At 39.5% G+C, this 24,637-nt stretch overlaps 1 protein-coding gene across 1 annotated transcript in view; it reads right to left on the reverse strand.

Annotated features, from left to right (window-relative positions):
* The window catches only part of NHSL1 (NHS like 1), a 222,457-nt gene that overhangs the window by 42,088 nt on the left and 155,732 nt on the right, over positions 1-24,637 (reverse strand). The window contains exon 2 of the mRNA XM_075862425.1: positions 4,294-4,446. Coding sequence (XP_075718540.1) covers positions 4,294-4,446 — 153 coding nt within the window. The remainder of the gene's footprint in view (positions 1-4,293; positions 4,447-24,637) is intronic.

Here is a 24,637-nt window from a genome sequence, read left to right on the forward strand (position 1 = left end):
TTTTTACCTAAAATAATAAACACAGGTCCCAGATTTGTCTACTAATTCTATCCGGACTTTTTTTTTTTTATAAAATCTGTATTATTTAGTAAATTAGCAGGGTTTTTTCGGTTGTCTTTTGTTTAGATGGTCATCATAACCGTGATTGTTTTCACACTCCCTCTATTGTACAACAATTTTTAATAACTGAAAAACAAACATTGTAGTAGGATCTAATATGGACCTGTAGGCACTCTGGGTGCAGCCTTCATAAGGCACTATGGTCTATGGGCAACATGATCAGCCGTATATGTGGTGCATAAAAAAAACTAATAACCGTTGATAAAAAAAAAATACTAAGTGAGCAGAGTACAGTGACAGTAGCGTGAGCGTACCTCCCCTAGTTTTTTGCGTCTGCTACAATTCAATAGGACACATCTGTGCTTTTTAAATAGACGTCGCTTATACTGAGTTTGCGTGTTGTTTCTTAAAATATGCCTATTCACACGGATTAATACATGTGAATGATTCGTTACACTAAGTGAAACATGGGGATAGAGCGCTGCATATATCAGCAGACTGGTCTTACTCACACATGGTTTAACAGAGGGCAGTCTGGGGCAAGTCACATAATAAAAAGATTCATAACCGCTACTCTTTCATGGTCATACCCGAGCAGTGAAGAACTGCCACCTTCAGCCTTGACTTGACTGCCAAAAGTCTAGAGGAATGAGCTTAACACAATAGAAAGTCAGAGTTGATGGATGAACATGGAGTTTGCTGCCTGTCTACAAACTCCGGCTTTGGCTCTGCATTTAAGCTACATAAACCAAACTGACAGGTGGCTTTGTTTTTTTACACTTAAAATTATCAGCCGTTACCAACCTTACAAAACCCCATTTTCCTATCACTGCTGCAGTTTGTAAAAACATGTAAAAAATTCCACACCAATAGGTTTACTCTACAATGAGATAAACAAATCTTTATACCCTAGTGACAAAAACAGAAAACCAAACCGCACACTTGAGCCAGTCCTAAACATTAAGATTTGCTGTAGAGAAAGCAGCAAAGATGTTTCTCTGTAGAGAATTACTTTATGGATGGACGTAACTATGGCGACTGCAGCGATCGCAGACATATAGGGCCCAGAGGTTGAGGGGGCCCACTCAGGTGCATGAGCATTGTTCTTTTCTGTGGGGATTCTGCTACTTGGTATTACTACGTGGGTGCTCTGATATATCATAGATATTCATGATGTGGTTTCAGTTTCCTGTGACTGGGTGGTGGGGGCCCATCTCTTTTGATATGGGGCCTTATGAATACTTGTTACGTCCCTGGTATATTTTAAGCGGATTTAATCTACTATTGAACATTTATCAGCAAGGATATAGAGAAATATGAAAGCTGGTACTTTGTATAGTACCAAAACATAACTTTACACTTTCTGAAGAGTATTACCTGTTTGTTTCCCTACTATTAATTGTACCATTTTATAGCTCCATGAAATTAATGGAATTACTTGTAACTGCAATATTTTTATCGAAAAGGACAAATGAAGCTGTCCATCATAAATACCCACGGCGGGATTCACACACAGTGTTTTGCAGCTTTTTTCATGGTCTTTTCAATAGCATTGTTCACTTTGCTTTTCTTTATTTCTTCGTAAAAAATGCTACTGTGAGATGTTACTTTAAAGAGGCTCTGTCACCAGATTATAAGTGTCCTACCTCCTACCTAATCTGATTGGCGCTGTAATGTAGATAAAAACAGTGGCTTTTATTTTGAAAAACTATAATTTTTGTGCAAGTTATGAACAATTTTGGATTTATGCGAATTAGTTCTTAAGGACCAACTGGGCGTTTTTTAACTTTTCACCAAGTGGGCGTTGTGAAGAGAAGTGTATGACACTGACCAATCAGCGTCATACACTTCTCTTCATTCATGCCCAGCTTGCTTCACTGCACAGCGTGATCTCGTGAGATCACGCTGTGATGGGACTTCCTCCCACAGGTTCTTTATCGGAGCCATGGAAGACTGAACAGACATCGCCTCAAGCTGCTGCAGATTCGGAAAAACGTCCCGGCACGGCTGGAGGCGATGTCTGTTAATTCTTTCATCGCTCCGGTGAAGGACCTGTGGGAGGAAGTCCCATCACAGCGTGATCTCGCGAGATCACGCTGTGCAGTGAATACAAATAGACATGAATGGAGAGAAGTGTATGACTCTGATTGGTCAGTGTCATACACTTCTCTTCACAACGCCCACTTGGTCAAAAGTTGTAAAACGCCCAATTGGTCACTAAGAACCAATTAGCATAAATCTAAAATTGTTCATAACTTGCTCAAAAATTATAATTTTTCAAAATAAAAACCACTGTTGTTATCTTCATTACAGCGCTGATCGGATTATGTAGGAGATAGGGCACTTATAATCTGGTGACAGAGCTTCTTTAAAGTCTGTAGTGAAGTATAGTAGACGCTACATATAAAGCATTTGCAGCGTTTTTGTGGGATTTTATTTTTTTTTTTAAATGCAGCATTCTCTAGGTATGGTGTTTTTTCTGGGATTTTTCCCCTAGGCTACACTATAGGGCCCTGTTCACATAGAGTTTTTTGCAGGCGGAAAAATCTGCCTCAAAATTCCTTCAGGAATTTTGAGGCAGATTTTGACCTGCCTGCACTTTCTTTGCCGCGTTTTCCGTTGATATCAATGAGGGGTCAGAGACGGAAATGCCCGAAGAAAGGGCATGACGGTTTTTCCCGCGAGCGTTTTTTTCCGCTCACAGGAAAAAAAACGCCTCCGCCTCCCATTGAAATCAATGGGAGTTGTTTTCGGACATTTTTGGCGTGGTCTCTCACGTGGTTTCTGCGTAAAAAAAAAAATGTGCCAAGAAACTCAGTGTGATCAGGCCCTAGGACTTCAAAAACACCATAAGAAATGTCTGTACAAAATAAAAAACGACACTACATGAAAAACGGCAAAAAAAAAAACATGTTACCTTTCAAAAATGCTGTCGTCTTTTACATGCATTTTTTAGTGCAGTTTAGAAACGCCAGACAAAAACCATGTGTGAACGAGGCCCGCCTACAGACACATATTTTTTATTTTTCTTCAACTCAGCCTAAAAGTGTTGGGTCACAAATTAAAGGCGAATATTAAAGCAGATAAACTAGCCATATGTGTTTCTAAGGACACAGTATATGGATCAGACAGGATTTCCAAAAGTCACTACATGTTCCCATGGTGACAGGCCCCATATACATGTTGGAAGAAGCAGAGCATCTGTGCAGTCCTGACGGTGACTCCGACACCTCCTGGGGAACTCGCTCTTAAATTCCAGTCCTCCAATGTAACATAAGATTAGCAGTAAGACAGCATAAGCTGTTAAGCAGGATTTGTATCCCTGGTGCTGAGACCAACCATATAAACCTATGCAATAGTTCGATATTCATTACAATCCCTCCCAGCTAAACATTTAAAGAAATTCAAAACCTAAATGGGACCTTTATTCTTCATTCAACAGCAATATACATACCACAATAACAATGGGGTTATATACCAGAGGAATAAGAAATGAAAAAAAAAACATTACAACTTATTTAACAGAATTTTTTGATTTGACATGCTTGAATCAAGTACTGAAGTATCAACATTTAGAATATCTAATGTGATTCCCATATTGTTCAAGGGACAATTACAGTTATTGGCCTAAATGGGTAATAGGATGCCCACAAGGACAATAAGGCTAGGAAATAACAATAGAAATCAAGTCGTGTACACAGATGTAGCACAAAAGACGCAGCTAAAGAGTGCTCCGGATTTTGAACATACAGTATCCTATATACAATTGAGAAACAATAAATTAAATTAGGCCATGCGTGGTTCAACATATCGGTCAGGACAATAATTGCACCATGTATGAGAATTTATTGAGTGTTACTAATGATTTGAGGCACTTGATATTGTACAAAAAGATTTCTCAATGTGTGGAAAAATCTCCTTGGTATTATGTGATATCTCTTTCTGATGTTAGTGAAACCTTGGTGTGCCTTCTAGAACCTTGAAAGGTGAGAATTTCATCAGAGATATCTCAACCTACACGGCCTGTTTAGAATGACTTCCTTGACCACAGTCCATCCTCGATGAAGAATTGTTAGGGAAAGTAAATATAAACTTACTTCACTTTCTGTTCTTCTTCAAATTTACTTTTAATTTATATTTTTTTATGATTTAATTATGATTTTTAATCAATATGGAACCTTTTACAATCTTCTTAAGTAATGACATGCTCATAAGTAACACAGAAGTCCTTACCTCGCAGCACTGTCTTCAGGTTGACTTTGGCTTGCCTGTGCAGATCCTCTACACATGTAGGTCTGGATGATGGGAGGAAGACATTCTCCTGTTGGTGCCAAGACGCTGTGTAATGGACCGTCCACTTACTTTCATCATCTAGATTGGAGACCGCTAGAGGAATGAAAGAAACAACAACTTTGATTAGATACCGTAGCTGAACTCTAAGCACTGTAAACATAAGAGCATTATAATGATGTAAGGATTTACACTGAGAAAATTGTATTGTGAAGTATCAAAACATTAGAAGCCTATAGTGCAATACAGTATTGATTAGCTCATTCTACTTTAGATAAGGTAACATATTATTTAAACCTGCATGCTTGGCCAATGGGGAGTGTGAAATTAGCCGCTGGCCGAAACCTCTGGCAGTGGCTTATCTCTCAGGGAACAAAGGATCGGGCATGTTTATAAACCCAACCTGTTTGATCCTTCTTCCCCCCCCCCTTAATGTCTTATGTTAGGGATCTGGATTGTCGGCCTATCCAGGGCCGGCCTTAGGGGTATGCAACCTGTGCCATTGCACAGGGCACATCACTCCAGCAGCTGCCTTTCTCCCCGGGCACTTCTTCACTCAGTGTCGTCGATACCGCTGTAGCAGCCATAGCGGCTGCTAGTGGTGACACCGGGCATGAGGGCGCCCGTGCCGCCCATGGTGGCGGGCCACCCAGCAGCAACTGCTACAGCGGTTGCGATGCCACTATAGCAGAGCAGCGAGGTATCTTCTTGCTCTGCTATGTACTGGCGCCACTGTAGCACCCTGAAGGAGCGGAATTCCTGTGTGGTCGGGGATTCCATTCAGGGATGGAGCGCTTAAATGGACATTGATGTCGGGCTTCTCCTGGAGTGGAATCCCCGATGCTGTGACTGGGGATTCCACTCCAAGAGAAGCCAGTGACATCATTGTCCATAAATGGACACAGTGACATCAGGGGCAACTCCTGAAGCGGAATCCCCGTCCACAGCATTGCCGACTCTGTGACCAGGGATTCCACTCCAGGAGAAGCCAGTGACGTCACTGTCCATAAATGGACAGAGACGACAGGGGCTTCTCCTGGAGTGGAATCCCCGATCACCGCGTCGGCAACACTGTGGACGGGGATCTGCTTCAGAAGTTGCCCCTGATGTCATTGTCCATATATGGACAAAGACATCGAGCAGAACTCCTACAGGAATGGAATCCCAGGCCACAGGGGGATTCTGCTGCTACAGGGAGCTACAGAGGCACTATCTACAGGAAGGGGGTGTTAGCTACAAGGGGGCTGTGGGTTGTGTGGCACTACTGACAAGGGGGCTGTGTGGCACTACCTACAAAGGGGCTGTGTGGCACTACCTACAAGGGGGCTGTGTGGCACTACCTACAAGGAGGCTGTGTGGCACTACCTTCCAGGGGGCTGTGTGGCACTACCTACCAGGGGGCTGTGTGGCACTACCTACAGGGGGTCATTTTAGTGAGAGTGGAGGGCTGATGGTCATTTTACTGTGAGTGGGGGGCTGACAGTCTTCAAGTGGTTTCCATCTCTGAGCTCCAATTGAAATTAATAGGCAGAAAATACCAGTGGTGCTCGTTTGGAGTCCTTTTTTGCCTGCATCTTTTGCATTAGATTCAACAGCTTACAAAAAACACAAAAAAAAGGATCAAACAACGCTGTCAATTCGAAATCTGCTTAAAAATTCCTGAAGGAATTTTGAGCCAGATTTTTTTTGCCTGATAAAAAAGACTGTGTGAACATACCCTACGAGTGTAGTGCTTGTTTTTAGTCGTTTTCAGTCTTTCTCTAAACAATTTTTGGTAGGGGTGCCCTGAGGAAATTGTATTTTTCCAGTGGTGCCTCGAGTCCGAAAAGGTTGGGAAACTCTGTACTAGCCTACAGGTGAGTACAATTTTTTTTTGTTTGGGGGCACTGTCTACAAGGGGGAGGTGGGGAGCTGTATGTCACGATCTACAAGGAGGAGGTGGGGGATTATGCCACTGTCTACAAGGAGGCTGTATGGCACAATCTACAGGGGGGTACTATCTACAAGGGAGGGCTGTGTGTGGCAACCAGGGGAGGGGGGCATTATACTTTGTGGGGGCCACTAAGTGGACATTATAAAATAATGTGTCCTTGAAGGGGTTATAATATATTATATTATTAAATATTATTATTTTACTGTATGGGGGCATTGAAGGGGCATTATACTGTATGGGGCACTATATAGGGCATTATACTGTGGGGGGAATTATACCTTTTTTTATGGGCCATTTTTTATTATGATGGGGTGAGACGCCGAAAGATAATTTTGCACGGGGCGTCATCTATCCTAAGGCCGACCCTGGGCCTATTCCTCAGAAATTGTCAAGTTCAGCAGATATTGTTCTAGTGCGTACGATCAGCTTTGATAGTGACCTGTTTGCTCGGATGTGTTTTTTACAAGTGTCTAAAGATTATTCTGCATCTTCTCAGTTGGTATTCTGCTTGAGGAAGCTGATAAATGAAGAAGCAGCTGGCACCATGTCCATGATGCGGCTGGCAACACTGGCTACTGAGCTGTGTTAAATATTTGGCCTACAGCATATGGCTTATTTTCAGATTGATGGCCTTGGTGACTGAGATGTAGGAACTCAGCAATTCTATTCACTTGTTCAAGGTTAAATTCTCCTCACCTTGATGAATATGACAAAGCAGTATCCCAAATACATTCACTTAAAGGCTTGATATCATTAAAGGCTGGAAAACTAAGAGTAAACATACATGCTTACAATATTAAAGTAATTTGTGGTTTTATTAGGAAAACTATACATACAATTAGGGAAGAGTTAAAAAGTGCTGAAATAGTTAACTAGAGAGAAACTGGATATTATAATTAATACAATTAAACACTAAAACCAAGATTAACAGGATTAAATGATGGAGGTGAGCCAGCCCCCATTTGTCTGTATTTTACGTGACAAACACAAGAGAAAATTGGGGCATAATATCATAGTAATGTTTGATTAAATTATTTTGCAATAAATTATATAATTTTGAGAAATATGATAAAAAATATGATAAAAATTAAAAATGGCATAAACATTGGCTAGAACGGTCATGTAGAATACAAATGCCACTATATCAGATCGCTCAGCAGAGTGTTTACTGTGTTTATACACGGAATTACATTTCAAGGCAAGTCATGCCATCTGCTATGAAATATGTATTTTATCTGAAAGGCAACCAATATTAAACAGAAAAGAACCATCTTCCTGAAGAAAGGATAGTCCTATAACCAGAGCACTTCTAGTCTAACATAATACTCAAACCAGAGTGCCAGATTGCTTTGCCATGCGGTCATGGATATACACACGCATAAAATAGTCACATCATCCCAAGAGACATGTGTCAGGTGCAGGCAGCTAGTGACAATAGGAACTATAGCAGTGCCATATGGATAAAGAAATATTATATGGCAGGAATGAACACGTGCTAAAACCAGAGCCTACAGGAAATACTTGACGTCAATGGTGAACAGAGTGTTTTCTACTGATAAATAACCAGCTAATTACTAACCACAGGTTCCATCCATCTCCATGAAGTGGCTACAAGCTGATCCATGTTTTATGATGGGGTTAGAAGGTTTCCCTATTCATTAAGTAGCTGGTGGTTGTAAAGTGGAAGCAGTTTATTTTCACTCATCAAAGGAAAATTGTATTTTGTTCAGCCAATAAAGAGTTTCAGGTGAAAATATAAAATGTTCAATTTTAGCTGTTTTCTATCAGTTATAGTCACGACTGTGTACGGTATGTATACATATATACTCAACAAACCTCCTTATATGAAATCCCTTTATCTGAATTGGTCCACTATTCCGAACAAGCATACGAATAGGTTACCAATCTCCTGAACAATGATCAATCAGATTGATAATATCTATCCAGGTATATTTAGCTTAAGGTTAAGCGTATATAGTTATAGACAATCTTATCAGCGAATTGTCGATAATCTGAATGCTGGTTGTTTTGCATAAAAGCCAAAAGTGACAAGCTATTTAACAAGATTGATAAAAACTACAGTGAGATCATAAGCTTCATTGCAAGCCTATTACAACTAGAGATATAAGTGGACATTAATTGCAAACTTACTACAACTGCAGGTTTCTGTCAACATTGAAGCAGATTTGCTAACCAAAATGCGCCACATTTCTAAAGTGTTTTAGATACTTTTGATACTCATCTGACAATGGGGCATGACTTAACAAAAGGGGGTGTGGCTTTAGTCAACCAATAGGTGGTATAAAGTAGACAGAAGTGTCTAAAGATGCGCCAAATTTATCATCTGGCATGAGCCACCGTGATAAATTTGGCCCATATAGTCTAATTCTAAGCTGTCTAAATTTTAGACAATATTAGTAAATCTGCCCCTATCGTATCTACATTTATTTTAGTTTTTTAGTTGAGAAAAACACAGAAAAAAGTTGGTCTGCCCACCATGCACCATTTGAAAAAAATCCGGCACCACTCTGTATATTCTCTCGGTGTTTGTAGGCGTAGGAGGATTTCTGTTTTGGCAGCAGATCAAATAATTGATAGTTTGAAGATAAAGTCCAGCACTCGATCCAATAAAGTCCAAACTTTAATTCATAACTTTAAAACAAAGTAAAAACATTCCCGGGATGAAGGCTTACGCGTTTAGAACTATACAGGTTCTTAGTCAAGCTAGTACTTAGAACCTGTATGGTTAGAAACGTGTAAGTATCCTTCCCTCGGGAATGTTTTTACTTTGTTTTAAAGTCATGAATTAAAGTTTGGATTTTATTGGACCGAGTGCTGGACATTACCTTTTTGAACGTATCTACTATTTGCATCTGTTGCCGACTTAGAATCGTCTATGTCTACAAGCACCAACAAAATTACAGAGTGGTGTCAGAAACATCGGACCAGTGGACCAATATTTTCTATTATTATACTGCATGGGGGCATCTGTGTGGGCATTATACTGTATGGGGTCATCTGTGTGGGCATTATACTGCAAGGTGGCACATGTGTGGGCATTATACTGTATTGGGGCATCTGTGTTGGCTTTATACTGTATGGGTGCATCTATGGGGGGCATTATACTGTATGGGGCAGCTGTGGGGGCATTATACTGTGTGGGGGCAGCTATGGGGCATTACACTGTATGGGGCAACTATTTGGCATTACACTGTGTGGGAGGCACTATGGGAGCATGATACTGTGTGGGCTGAACTGGGTGTGTATGAGCGGGGATTGGGCTGTAACTAAAAACCTGTTTGGTTCGAAACGTGTAAGCATTCTTACCGGGAAAGTTTTATTCTGTTTTTAAAGTTATGAATTAAAGTTTGGATTTTATTGGATCGAGTGTTGGACTTGATCTTCAAACTATCACTTATTTTAGTTAATTATACATAAGATACAATATATAATATTTAATTCCACAAAAAATTATTTTAATATTAAGGCACTTCATCTGTGAAAACCAGCACAACAAGGTGGAGTTTGATATATCTGTTGTAGGATGACACTTGCCCCTTGGCACCCAGGGGTTTAAAGGGCTCTCAACCCAGAGATGCCTTTACAGTTCACCATAACAACGCCCAAGACCACTATCATAGTCTTTGTTTTTTTTGAAGATCTAAAACAAAATTCGAGATATCATTACTTAGCAAAAATAATAATAATTTTAAGTATTTGTTCAGTGCTCTCCTGTGTTTCGTATTTCGTATAGTAAAAACTCTGCAGCAAGTGCTCATTGTCAGTAAAGCCTTCGGTAGCATGCCACTACCAGCTCTATTGTTCAATAACTTGTGCTTAGGGAGGTTCTCATAACAGATCTCTAGGCTAAGCTAGCTGCATTACACATTATAATTCAACAAAGCTTATCATGGGCACGCTGAGAGGTTGGAGCACGGCCTGCAAATTAATTCCATCTATTAGTTATCTCTATGGAAATATACTTAACAATCTAGAAGCCTAAATTTGGAAGAGATGTTCACTATTAAAACAAGAGATGTGATTGAAAGCCTTAGCAAATTGATATAATACGTGGTACAATTCTGTGTATTAAAGTACTGTACGTATATATGTAACCATTAATGTGCACACGCAAAATCACAAACTTACGTACTGTTGATCAAGATTTGCCATGACTGTGTGATTAAAATAAAATATAAACCATATCTAATAATAATTAAAAAAAAATGAAATATAACTTGAATAATGCTGACAAATAAGATCTAAAAGAAGATACATTGCAATGATAATTCAATCTGCTAAACTTTAACCCAAAGAGTTTATCACAGAGATATGTATCCTAAGAAAAATGATGTTGAGACGGAAAAGTGCAAGGTGGAGCAAATACATGACACTGACAGCAAGTCCTGTGAATATCCATTGCCACTAGTCATTTCCATTTACTAAATAAAATTCGTACCCACTACACAAAGACATATGCAAGAACGCCATCATTAAAAAAAGACCCTTCTAACAAAGTCCTTCAAGACTGAGCACATCTTAGCAGAAATACTTACTCTTCTTCTTGAACAGACTGAGGAGCGACTTCAGCTTAGTGTTGATAAACACAACCATTTCTGAGCGTCAAAGTTAAAAGCCCATAGAAAACTTGAAGGTGCTTCAAAGTGTTGCGTCCACAAGCCTCCCCTGATGATCCTTCTAGATGTTACTGTTTTAGCATCACAGCCTAAAACTTGCTGGTAAGCCTTGACCCTGAAAATCCCTTTCCATAGTATAATCTCCGAGTCATAAGAGCAGATGTGGGGAAAAGATGCTTGTATGTGAAGACCTGAGACAAGTCTTAGCTCACTTGTGCTTCAGACTTTCTGCCTCATTGCATCTACACCCCCCCCCCCCCTTCTCCCAGAAGATTGTCATCTCTCTGCCACTATCCCCCACCTTTCCACCATGCCCACAGTTCTCTCAGCTCAAGTCCCTGAGATAGCTACTGAAGTTCCAAGGCTCCAGCACAGGGCTCAGCACTGTGAAAGAGGCAGTATTGGCTTTCAGCTATTGTTATTCATCCACGCCCCACCTCCCTGAAACCAGCAGCCCTGCGTCTGCTCAGTGGGGTTGTACAGAGATGATGGCTTATTTGTATTACTTTGTTGATTCTATGTGGGCATGCAGTTATCATTCACAGTACGTTTGTTGTTTGCTAATCGTAGAGTAAAGTCCTTTTTTTAAAAGTTTTTGGGGAACCTTAAAAACATTTAAAGTAATGTATGGTGCTAAACAGGCAGGTGCATTGTCTGCAAATTCCACTGATGAAAAGAGAGAATATCTATTTCACCAGTCCTGACCCAGTTTTCCGAAGGAAGACAAAAATAATCTTAAATCAGAATATCCAATTTTACGAATTTTGTCTTTTTAAAGAAAAAAAACAAAAGGATATCTAAAGTAAGTTTATGTTTACATTAATAAATTAAATACAGTATCTATTCATAAATATAACTGGACATAAACGTGACTTGCCGGTGGATTTTATGTCGAACAAATCTAAAATAATTTGCATTCTTTTGAGACTATACTTACAAATTGTTAACATTTTATTTTACCCAATGCTTAAAAAAAAAAAAGTAAAAATCATTTACATGCAATTTTAGTACAGCTTATTTAACACATGTTGTAACTGGGGCTTGGCATCTATGCCTGTGCCACTCAGACACTTTACATGTGATGGCTCTCCAGACAAATACAAGGAAGGGGCACAAGGTCAACCAAGTAGATCCGTTATGGCAAGTGCAAAGTATTCGCTGCATAGCTGAACATCCTAGAACAATTGGGGCTTTTTTTTCCCATTAAGAGTTTGTATCTATACATCTGCCACTATCTAAGAGCTACAGAATTAGAAAGAAGACACCAATATGTTATATGGCCATAATCTAATAATTACATTTTTATCATTATATGATATATGGCAATATTTGTTACATTATAATTACTTTATATAATTATTCAGTTAAGTTAGATAGTATACTAGAATTAGATCTATACATTTAGTCTGCCATAGAAAAAAAAAAAGTTTAATTTTCTTATACAAATTGATTATAAAAACACTAGTCCCTAAAACAATACTTGCACAGATATTTCTCCTATAAAACAAATATTTCCAATAGTAGCAAATATGTAAAATTGATATTTGATATTAAAATAGTAGCACAATAATGACTGGCAAAGGAAACATTTTGAAGCATGTCTAATACCATCGGCTGTAAATAATTATCACCGTAGACGCAAAAATTATCAAATGTTCTATTCTGAAGACCGTATTTGAATATTTAATGGAGCTAATGCCAGATTGTCATAGACATTTTCCCTTCTCCCACCCATCACCCTCTCCTACATTCACATTTCACATTTCCACATGACCTGTTCAATGCAGCCATCTGGGACAAACACTTCCACAATCGCACACAGAATGCCTGCAGCCGGCCTGTATTAAAATGATTATTGACCCAGACACATTGCATTCAGGAGAGGATCCCGCAGGTTGCTATGTACAAGTACACCTTACATTCATAGCAACAGTAATATTGAAGGTCAGGTGATTTTAGTGCAGAGAAAGGAATTACAAAATTTCCACTGCTACAATAATAACACATATACTAATGTAAATTATATATATATCTCTCTCTATCTATCTATACATATATGTATAGATAGACATATCTATACATATATAGGTCTCTATCTATATACATATATATATATATATAGGTCTCTATCTATATATATATATATATATATATATATATATATATATATATATATATATATAAATAAAGACGTTATTTGAAACGATTGCCATAGAAAACGATATTAATTTAGCTTATTTCCCACCCTGAGTGGTATCTTATGCAATGTATGCAAGCCATAGAGGACAAGCTCGGCACATTCATCTGCCTCCTTATCACAAATGTCACAGATTGACAAAGACCTCTTTTGTATCCCCCCTCTCTGTTTATTTTAATGGTAGACCCTCTCATGCCTCCAACAAATGAAAGCAAGTGGATGATAAGGGGACTCTGGAATACTTATCAGCATGCACATGCAGAACAAATCCAGACCATTTTGTAGATTGCAGTAGTAAAGATATACAGTAGCTTTCAAGGCTTTTATTGTTACTTTATGTCAGTTTCCGAGCAATAGTAGATAATTGGCCAGTGTAAATGCACAAAAAGATCAATGATAAAAGTATCGTTCATCTTTTTTTTTTCAAAATTGATTTTGCATTCATAAAGGGTGATTTACACGGGCAGATATTCACCCATATTTACCACTTTTTTAAACACGCGCCAATCGACAATACAGCTTGTCGATCGCTGCTCATTTGCTGCATTCAAATGGAGCAATGATCGTTCGTATGGGGACAAACGATTGTTACTACGATCATTCGTTCCCATGGGTTTTCATTATGTCTTTATTTTTGGCCACATAAAAGATACGATCAGCTAATGAATGAGCGTTTGCTCGTTCATCGGTTGATGTTTGCCCTGTTTACACAGGGCAATGATCGGGAACGAGCGTTCATATGAACGCTAGTTTTGCCAATAATTTGCCCGTGTATAAGGGCCTTAAAAACCGTTTGCAACACGTAAATGCTGTTTGTATAGACGATTTCGAATGCTTAGCGCACTCCTCTCAGGAAAGATGTCACTAGACAATAATGATGTTGCTTGTGGGATGGGGATATTACTCTCCGATTACTGCACTGATGCAAACCACCAATCTTTACTCGCTGGTTTTGAAAATCCTTGACCAAAGACTAGGCGATCCACCAGTGATCAGCTGTTCTCTCCAGGGTAGCCGCATCTGACTATACATTTCCCCTGCAGATGAATGGCCAACCATATGATTAATTTTTTAATTGATAGCTAGAAGTCACAGCAGCAGAATATCCTGTGATTAGCCTACACTTATTATAAAAAGGGATTGTCTAAGGTCTTACAGAGCATGATTTACCCATGAGTGATGCTTACTGTCAGTGGAATGATAGCATTTCTGCCTTTGCGTATAGCAATTGATTATGCACAGACAGGCACAGGGTGGTCACGTCATAGATGAAAATAACATTGTGTTCCAATTTGATCTGAGCTGTGTTTAATTAACAAATGGCAGCAGAAAAGGTTATGTGCCCTTTAAATGTCATTGGAAATATATTTATGGACTGTTAACGATACAGTCCTGGTAGAGGTGCCAACAATAAAGAAGTTCTTCTTCAACACATTCTGTTATAGGTTCCACAGGATGTGAAATTTACCACTATTTGGAAAAAACAATAGCAACTGCACGTAACCTAGATGCAAGCAACGTATATTTTTTCCTAGCAAACACTAAGGAATTGGGGGAAAGCAAACAACGGTCTTTGAAAGGCCAAGTTATGTGTGATTTCCATGTCACGCTCCTACAAAAGAGACATCAGAAAGGGGTGGAGTGATTCAGAGGCCAATTAGCAAATTACACAGTCACCAACCATCACAACATACATGTATATGAATGGAATGGCTTCATTTTTCCAAGAACTTGACCACATGCTGGTATCGATAATTTTAGGATTAACATGTGACATGTAGGTGGTTCTTCAGGACTGTGTTAATAAAATTTATTGGAGAGAAGATCGGACACCCTCAAATTTCTGATAAGTTGCGGGTTTCAATTTGGTTCCCAAGCCCAGGGACCACAGCTACACATGCAACTGAGTTTGTTCCATGTGCATGAACAAGGCATTCAGGGACCAACCTGTGCCCTCTTCAGTATACTATGTTTACACAAACCTGAAGAGTCACTTAAATGGATTAGCTGAGAGACTAGCTTCAGTGATAGTAAGGTTAGGCTTCATACACTAGATACATTCTGTTTTATTTCTTGTAAAAACAGTGAATGGAAATATAATTATTTTCTGAAATGTACTGGTAAGCGGTTGTTGTGCGGCCATGATGAGTGCAAAATATGGTGACTACATTGGAGTGAGTGAAGTCCCTTAAAAGAACTTAAAGGTGTTATCCTATGAATACATTGTTTCTAGCATATAAAAAGAAATCTATTTTCATAATTATTTGCTTTTGTATCCTTCTTGGTGCTGCTGCTAATCTGTGCTGCTGGGGAAGGGATTCTGAATAGCATCAGTCTCCTTCCCCCTCTGGCAGCTGACTATATAGCCCTTCATACTTCCCCTGCAGACAGAGTCTTCTCAGCTATACTGCCATGCTCCTGCAGAGGCTCTGCTCCTTCCCTGACAAGCAGGGAAGAAAGCTATTTCTATTGGCTGCTCTGCAATGAAGAGGGGATCACTATGCAGAGACCTGGCTGTGGAAAGAATGATTGAGCATGCGTGTCCAACCGCATTCAGCTTATTAGGTGAACGTGCACATTGCTATGCACTTTGAAAACCAGGTGGCGCCATACTATGTAAATAAATGTCAAAACTTTTCAATGGATCATTTTTTTAAACCGCATGTAAATAGCAAACATTGTTCTTTTTTATGATCTATACAATGAATATGGTATGGTAGGACAACCCCTTTAATATGAGACACTCAGCCAATGCAGCATCTGACTGTCAAAAGTTATCCATTCCACTGCCATCTTCTGGTGGGCTCCATTATCTTTGTGGGATGGATGGAGAGCCTACTCAGTCAACCTCTAGTGGTAGGGTAGCAGTAGTTGCTATAATAAGGTCTGTATGTTTAATTCCTTTTTAAATGTGTGTGTATGTATGTATATATGTATGTATGGAGATATGTGAAGAATATGTTTTTACCATATATCAGTGTGAAGATTAGGGAAGTGTACAGCAGACCTGACAAGAGAAAAAAAAAGACTTTAATCCAGGGAATGGATTGTTTGATTCCAACTGATGGAAAAATGAAAATCAATGTAGCAATCAGTGAGAATGAACTTTCCACCCTAAGACACAGGAAATCAATGATGTTTTAGCATCCTTGTCCCAAAATATACAGTTTGTACAAAAAAAAAAATCTGTTAAATGGAAGACAGGTTGATGCTCATTATAAATATGGAAACTCTTAACACATAATGTGCACTGAGCTCACAGACACCTGCGACTAGCTTCCATCTGCCTCCTCTGCATATGCTGATGTTTGTTTCAGCGAAGGTGTTAAATCTGTTAAAATACAGTGTTCCCATCAAATATAAGGAAAACAATTATGGTGGAAAGACTGAAAATCCTTTTTCTTTTAGACAAGGCAATTGTGTATTGTGAGCAGAATGGAACCTAGTACTTTCTATCCAATTGACATCAATTTTTACGTTTTAATGCTATGTATGTAGGAAATTAAAGGAGTTGTATGATATTAGAAAAATATGGCTTGATTTTCTTCCAGAAACAGCACCACCTTCGTCCATGGGCTGTGTTTGGTATTGCAGCTTAGCACCAATAATTCAGGTAAAACCCACAGCATAGGTGCAGCCAGAATGCATAGGAAAACCTAAAAGAGTAATGTGCAGTCTTTTCTGTGATGTGTCTTGTCATAACAATAACGCACTTAACAAACTTATTTCTACTGCAACTAAACATATTTATTTCAGTAATGCCCCTATCTCCTCTCTAGGACTGCTTGCTTAATAATTTAATCTGATAGCGTGGCAGCCATCTGCTCCTTGTATGCTTTTAGGATGTCTTCTGTCACCAGTGTTCCTGAAGTATAGCCAACAGAGAAGCTTTATAAACAATAGGCACCTATCTTGTAGAGTAAAGGAAAGATGCTGCTACGTACTTTGTGGGCCGATATATACTGTTATAGTAATAAATATATACATGGAACACATGTACAGAAGCAGCTTTGTCCATGGATGAACTATTAATACCATCTTCAAATACCAGACTAACATCTGCTCACTCTGGCATGTCAGATGGCCCAAGAAAGCTGCGTCAGCGTATATAAAACAATGCGCAACTCTGACACACACAAGGTATACAGTTTTGCCACTCTCTTAAAATGCTTTTACCTAAGGATACATTTGGGGCATGGATTTTGCTTCTATTCACAATATGTTGTTTAATGTCTCTGTTTTATTGTGTGGTCACATAACACAATACATCCCAACTTTCAAGTAACGCAAATAGGGACAACAGATGTGGCACACGTAGTGGCAAGTTTTTTCCTCTTTTAAGCCACGCCTCTTATCTCGCCCAATCCCCCGCCCATACACACCCAGGTTCAGCCCACACAGTATCATGCTCCCATAGTGCCTCACACACAGTATAATGCCAAATAGCTGCCCCATACAGTATAATGCCCCCATAGCTGCCCCATACAGTATAATGCCCCCACAGCTGCCCCATACGTTATAATGCCCCATAGATGCCACCATAACGTATAATGCCCCTATAGGTGAACCCATAGTGTAAAGCCAACACAGATGCCCCCATACAGTATAGTGCCCACACAGATCCCCTAATGCAGTATAATGCCAACAAAGATGCCCCCTTGCAGTATAATGCCCACACAGATGCCCCAATACAGTATGATGCCCCCACAAATGCCCTAATGCAGCATAATAATAGAAAACATTGGTCCACTCACTATGCACCTCAGATGTTTCTAACACCACGGTTCTGACTAAGAACCTGTATGGTTCGAAACGCGTAAGCGTCCTTCCCGAGAATGTTTTTACTTTGTTTTAAAGTCATGAATTAATGTTTTGGATTTTATCGGACCGAGTGCTGGACATTACCTTTTTCAACATACAGTGAAGGAAATAAGTATTTGATCCCTTGCTGATTTTGTGGGTTTGCCCACTTTCAAAGACATGAACATTCTGGAATTTTTAGACTAGGTTAATTTTACCAGTGAGAGATAGATTATATATATAAAAAAAAAAAAGAAAATCACATAGTCAAAATTATATATATTTATTTGCATTGTGCACAGAGAAATAAGTATTTGATCCCCTACCAACCATTAAGAGTTCAGCCTCCTCCAGACCAGTTACACGCTCCAAATCAACTTGGTGCCTGCATTAAAGACAGCTGTCTTATATGGTCACCTGTATAAAAGACTCCTGTCCACAGACTCAATTAATCAGTCTGACTCTAACCTCTACAACATGGGCAAGACCAAAGAGCTTTCTAAGGATGTCAGGGACAAGATCATAGACCTGCACAAGGCTGGAATGGGCTACAAAACCATAAGTAAGATGCTGGGTGAGAAGGAGACAACTGTTGGTGCAATAGTAAGAAAATGGAAGACATACAAAATGACTGTCAATCGACATCGATCTGGGGCTCCATGCAAAATCTCACCTCATGGGGCATGCACATGTACAGGCCCATCTGAAGTTTGCAAATGAACATCTGGATGATTCTGAGAGTGATTGGGAGAAGGTGCTGTGGTCAGATGAGACTAAAATTGAGCTCTTTGGCATTAACTCAACTCGCCGTGTTTGTAGGAAGAGAAATGCTGCCTATGACCCAAAGAACACTGTCCCCACTGTCGATCATGGAGGTGGAAACATTATGTTTTGGGGGTGTTTCTCTGCTAAGGGCACAGGACTACTTCACCGCATCAATGGGAGAATGGATGGAGCCATGTACCGTCAAATCCCGAGTGACAACCTCCTTCCCTCCACCAGGACATTAAAAATGGCTCGTGGCTGGGTCTTCCAGCACAACAATGACCCGAAACATACAGCCAAGGCAACAAAGGAGTGGCTCAAAAAGAAGCACATTAAGGTCATGGAGTGGCCTAGCCAGTCTCCAGACCTTAATCCCATTGAAAACTTATGGAGGGAGCTGAAGATCCGAGTTGCCAAGCGACAGCCTCGAAATCTTAATGATTTATAGATGATCTGCAAAGAGGAGTGGGCCAAAATTCCAGCTAACATGTGTGCAAACCTCATCATCAACTACAAAAAACGTCTGACTGCTGTTCTTGCCAACAAGGGTTTTGCCACCAAGTATTAAGTCTTGTTTGCCAAAGGGATCAAATACTTATTTCTCTGTGCACAATGCAAATAAATATATATAATTTTGACTATGTGATTTTCAGTTTTTTTTTAAATATAATCTATCTCTCACTGGTAAAATTAACCTAGCCTAAAAATTCTAGACTGTTCATGTCTTTGACAGTGGGCAAACTTACAAAATCAGCAAGGGATCAAATACTTATTTCCTTCACTGTATCTACTACATGCAGTATAATGCCCAAACCTATTCCTCCATACAGCATAATGCCCATAGCTGCCCCCATACAGCATAATGCCCACACAGATGCCCCATACAGTATAATGCTCCATAGCTGCCACATACAGCATAATGCCCCGATAGCTGACCCATACAGTATAATTCCCCCATAGCTGCCCTCATACAGTACAATACTCTCATAGCTGCTCCCATACAGTATAATGCCCCCACAGCTGCCAATACAGTATAATGCCCCTATAGCTTCCCCATACAGTAAAATGCCCACATAGCTGCCCCCTACAGTATAATTTCCCCTTAGCTGCCCCATACAGTATAATGCCCCCATAGCTGTCCCCATGCAGTATAATGCCACCTCAGCTGCCACCATACACTATAATGTCCCCTCAGCTGCACATAAAGTATAATGCCCCTATAGCTTCCCCATACAGTAAAATGCACCCATAGCTGCCCCTAGTGCCAGTGCCCCCTTGAAGATAGTGTCACCATCCCTGTAGATAGCGCTACCCCCCTGTAGCCATTGGGACTCCCTCTAGGGCCGGAATCCCCAGCCAGAGCATTGATTCTCTCTATGAGCGAAGTCAACGGCCACAGCGTCGGCAACACTCTGGAAGGGGATACTGCTCAAGAAAGTGCAACTAACGTTGCCGTCCATACATGGACAGTGATGTCAAGGGCTTCCCCAAGCTCAACGCTTAAAGTAGCGCTGTGCCCGGTGAGTCCTCTGTACTAATGCTGAAGCAGGGAGCTGACTGTTCCCTGCCTCAGCATTGGGTTCAACTGTATCTCTGTAAGTAAAAAATAAAAACTTTGATTACTGCTCTAACTTTTGAATAATATTAATACTAATATACTGTATGAGTATTTTTATGTTTTAGGTGGAAATCTTCTCATATATTTTACAGAGCCAGAATCAATATCAATAGGAGAATTGTGGGTGAAGTAATACCCTAGTATAATGTCCCAATTGCCTTGAATTCTCTGCACAAAGCCCAATCATTTCCTCATACAGATCCGATGTCAGTGAATATATCATGTAACACCATTGACTACTCATTCTGAGCACCGGAAATGTATCTTCGTCTGTAGACAAAACCAGTATGCCCACTAACTGTGTGGTAAAGAATATTTATGTTCCTATGAACATTCATCCCGTCATATAAATTACATTTTAACTTTTGCTCTTTATAATGAAATTCAGTTTATCAGTGAAGGATGGGCGTCCTGTTATGAACTCCACCGCATAGAAGGATGAGAGGTGGAATTGTGCCATCTAGAGGTTATGCCACCACGTGTCCAAACAGTCTCAGATAAAGGCGCCTTGCTGCATACAACAGAGCTCAGGTTACATTTTAGAAACTGTGGAAAAAAATGGAACTTGAACTCTAGTTGCCATGGGCAATGCCACTTTTTGTCTAAAACAGTGTGATCTATGAAAGCAATGGTTATCTCCAGGAATAATGTACACAGCACGACTTCTTGGCAGTCATGCAATGATGGCCATAACTAAGAGCAAAATCTTATGCATCATAATTCTTGCGGATATTTGGTGTGGAATTCCGCACAAAAAAATCGACAACTATTTACAGTATAATGCAAGTGAATTGAGATAAAAACCATCACATGCAGCTGAAAAATGTGTGTATTTGTGCTACAAATGTATCATATATAGCGCATTGATCCCTGAGAGGGGATAGCGGCTTCAGTAGGGTCTATGGACAAGACAATGATACAATTATAGATATGCTCCATGTAAAAAAACATATAACATATTAGGACGTGTGAACTCAAGCTCTTTCAATAAACTTTATGTGTACAGAGAGAACACAATTTAGGTGATTCAGCAAAGCATAATATGCTAATGGTAACATGAACAGATAATAAGGAGCGAGGCAGAGGACAGCGGTGCCCATCTAGATAGAATAGATAGATAGATAGATAGATAGATAGATAGATAGATAGATAGATAGATAGATAGATAGATAGATAGATAGATAGATAGATAGATAGATATGAGATAGATAGATAGATAGATAGATAGATATATAGATAGATAGATAGATAGATAGATAGATAGATAGATAGATACACGATAGATAGATAGATAGATAGATAGATAGATAGATAGATAGATAGATAGATAGATAGATAGATAGATAGATAGATAGATATGAGATAGTTTTTATATATATATATATGAGGGCTAGATAGATGATAGATGATCTATGAGATAGATAGATAGATAGATATGTGCTGTTCAAACTTTAGTGTTGTTTATGTGATTCATCCATATATGTGGGGTTAGTGACCTCCTCCATTTTTTGATCTTGCACTCCTCCCATTCTGCCCTGGGTGATTTTAATTTGTTTAATTCTGGTTCCTACCATCCTCAAGAATATGTAGGTTTAGTCCCAGTTTTGGGTGTATGTGCAGCGTAGGTGCCCACCTCATAGAGGTCACCTTGTCGAGGCAGGTGGGCTCACACAATTTGATCAAAATGTGCGCTAAGAACCTCCCTATTGTAAGTAGATTTAGCAGTAATGCATATTTATTTATATTTAGTGGTTTAGGTGGCATTAGTGTTCGCAGTGTGTTGTCGCCATTTTCTTGTATGCTAGATAGATAGATAGATAGATAGATAGATAGATAGATAGATAGATAGATGATATATATGAGATAGTTTATATATATGAGGGCTAGATAGATAGATAGATTATATATGAGATAGATATGAGATAGATAGATGATATATATGAGATAGATAGTTTAAATATATATATATATATATAATGTATCTGCTATATGTGTTATGCATACTGAACTGTTAAGTATTAAATAATTTAAAAAAAAGGTTCATATCTATTCAAGTGACTGGCGAATGAATGCATAGGAATGTGCTGATGGGCCATTGGCTGGGTTATTTTGTCCCCCTGTACAGCTGAGTTCTTTGACATCGAGAATAAATGGGCCGTTCATATGCATGGACCCCCCTATTCATATGTTAATATCATGTGAGGTACACATGCACAGAATACAGAATTACTTGTCCATTCCTTCAGTCACAAGAGTGTTGTGGGTAAGGCTATTGTCTTCAAGTCAGGGGGCATGATTTAGGTGAATGGGAAAGCCACCTTCGGTGTATCCTGGAAATAATAAATTCTTTCAAGCTGTGAAGAGGGAATTTAAGTCTTTTATGCTTTAAAAGTCAGTACAATGCCGCGACTCCAGAACACACTTTAAGAAGTAGCATATACAGTGAAGTATTAAACCACTTATTTAACGTATTCACTGGCACTTAGTTGTTTAAAAATTCTGTCCATGGTCATGTGATGGACACACTGGTGCACGGCTCGTTACAGTATGTGTATCAGACCGCTGTCTTCTAACGAGCCATGCACCTGTGGGTCAATCACATGATCATGGACAGAATTTTATCCACTGAAAGTAATTTAATTTAATAACATGAAGCAGAGATCTTGAAAACTGTGAGGAATTAATACAGAAAGTATATTGTAGAATTGAATAACTTTTAATTATACAAAAAATAACATTAATTGGCTAATACTGGACAACCTCTTTAAGTGTCCGTGAATACATCTCTGATGTTATTATACAGAATTATACAGGTTTTTCCACTGCTCTGCCACGGTGCAACCCTCACTTTGGGGTATATGTACATTAAAGTGTCCATCCACCAACAAAACTGGATTACACAAATGCTAATCGCTGATTCCCCACAAAGCAACGAGTGTTCTGGAGTTCTTTTAACCCATCCAGGTTAGTACTAGTTTGATCACTCTGATTCAAAGTATTTTAGTTCAGAAATCCAAGAACATAATAAAATGCATTTAGGGACAAACTTTTTGTTTTTAAATTTGCCTAAGGTCTCATGCACATGGCTATATTATGGCTGCATAAAGCATCCGAACTGTACCGAGCTCTAATATGGTACCCATAGAAGTCTATGAGTATTTCTGAATACATTCAATATCATTTATAATTATACAAAGTACAGTATTTTTGCATGCTCAATCGGATGCTGTGTTATAGAGGTTTTCCCCCACTAGAGGCTTGGCTGTAGAATGTCAATGCTCAATATGTAGCAGATTTTCACTGTAGATTTGACCATTTCAATTGCAAAAGATCCATATATAAAAATTCCTTAATAAGATATTATGTCCATTTCCTTTACACAGTACAGATTGCCATTTTTAGCATGCACTCTCCCTCTTCCTACTGAACCAATAATTCTCAACTAATACAATTCTGTAGTCCTTAAAAACTATTTTATGCCCAAAAATAGTTGCATAATGGGGTATGATTTCATGTATCCCTTCTGTCTGAAATAAGAGGTCAACTTTCATTTTATAATAGGCAACAAGGCCACGTATTCAGAGGCGTAGCTAGGTTCTCCTGCACCCCGGGCAAAAATTCAGTTTTCCCCCCCTCCTAACTTCTTTCCCGGTATCTCCTTCCCCCTTGCTATGTTTGCTTTCTCTACCAATCAATGAGGTGTCATTTATTTTTAACTTTTTTTATGTAACTGGAGAATAAAACCATTTGTACATTTTACAAGCAATATAGTTATAGAATGTAGTTAACATAACAATAAATTAAATGAAAGAGGTCGGTGTGCCTGACTAAAACAGATTGTATAACTGAGGCTAATGAGACTATATGGTGACATAATAAACAGCATCCTCATGTAGATAGTGCCACATACCCCCTGTAGATAGTGCCACAGCCCCCTCATAGATACTGCCACCCCCCCTTGTAGATACTGCAACACAGCCCCCTCTGTAGATAGTGCCACCCCCCCCCCAGTAGATAGTGCCAAACACACAACCCTGTAGATAGTGCCACACAGTCCCCCTGTGGATAGTGCCTCACTCCCCCCTAGTAGATAGTGCAACCCCCCCCCCTAGATAGAACCATTGGGGCTCCTTCTTGGAGTGGAATCCCCAGTCAGAGCATTGCCGAAGCTCTGGCCGGGGATTCCGCTCCAGGAGCAGCCCCTGACGTCACTGTCCATACATGAACAGGGACATCAGTAGCTCCTTCTAGGAGCAGAATACCCGACCAGAGCGTCGGCAACTCTCTGGCTAGGGATTCCGCTCCAAGAGAAGTGAATGGCAGAGCAGGGAGCGGAT

This window comes from Rhinoderma darwinii, chromosome 4 (assembly GCF_050947455.1).
Source record: "Rhinoderma darwinii isolate aRhiDar2 chromosome 4, aRhiDar2.hap1, whole genome shotgun sequence".
In the NCBI taxonomy this organism is placed as follows: Eukaryota; Metazoa; Chordata; class Amphibia; order Anura; family Rhinodermatidae; genus Rhinoderma; species Rhinoderma darwinii.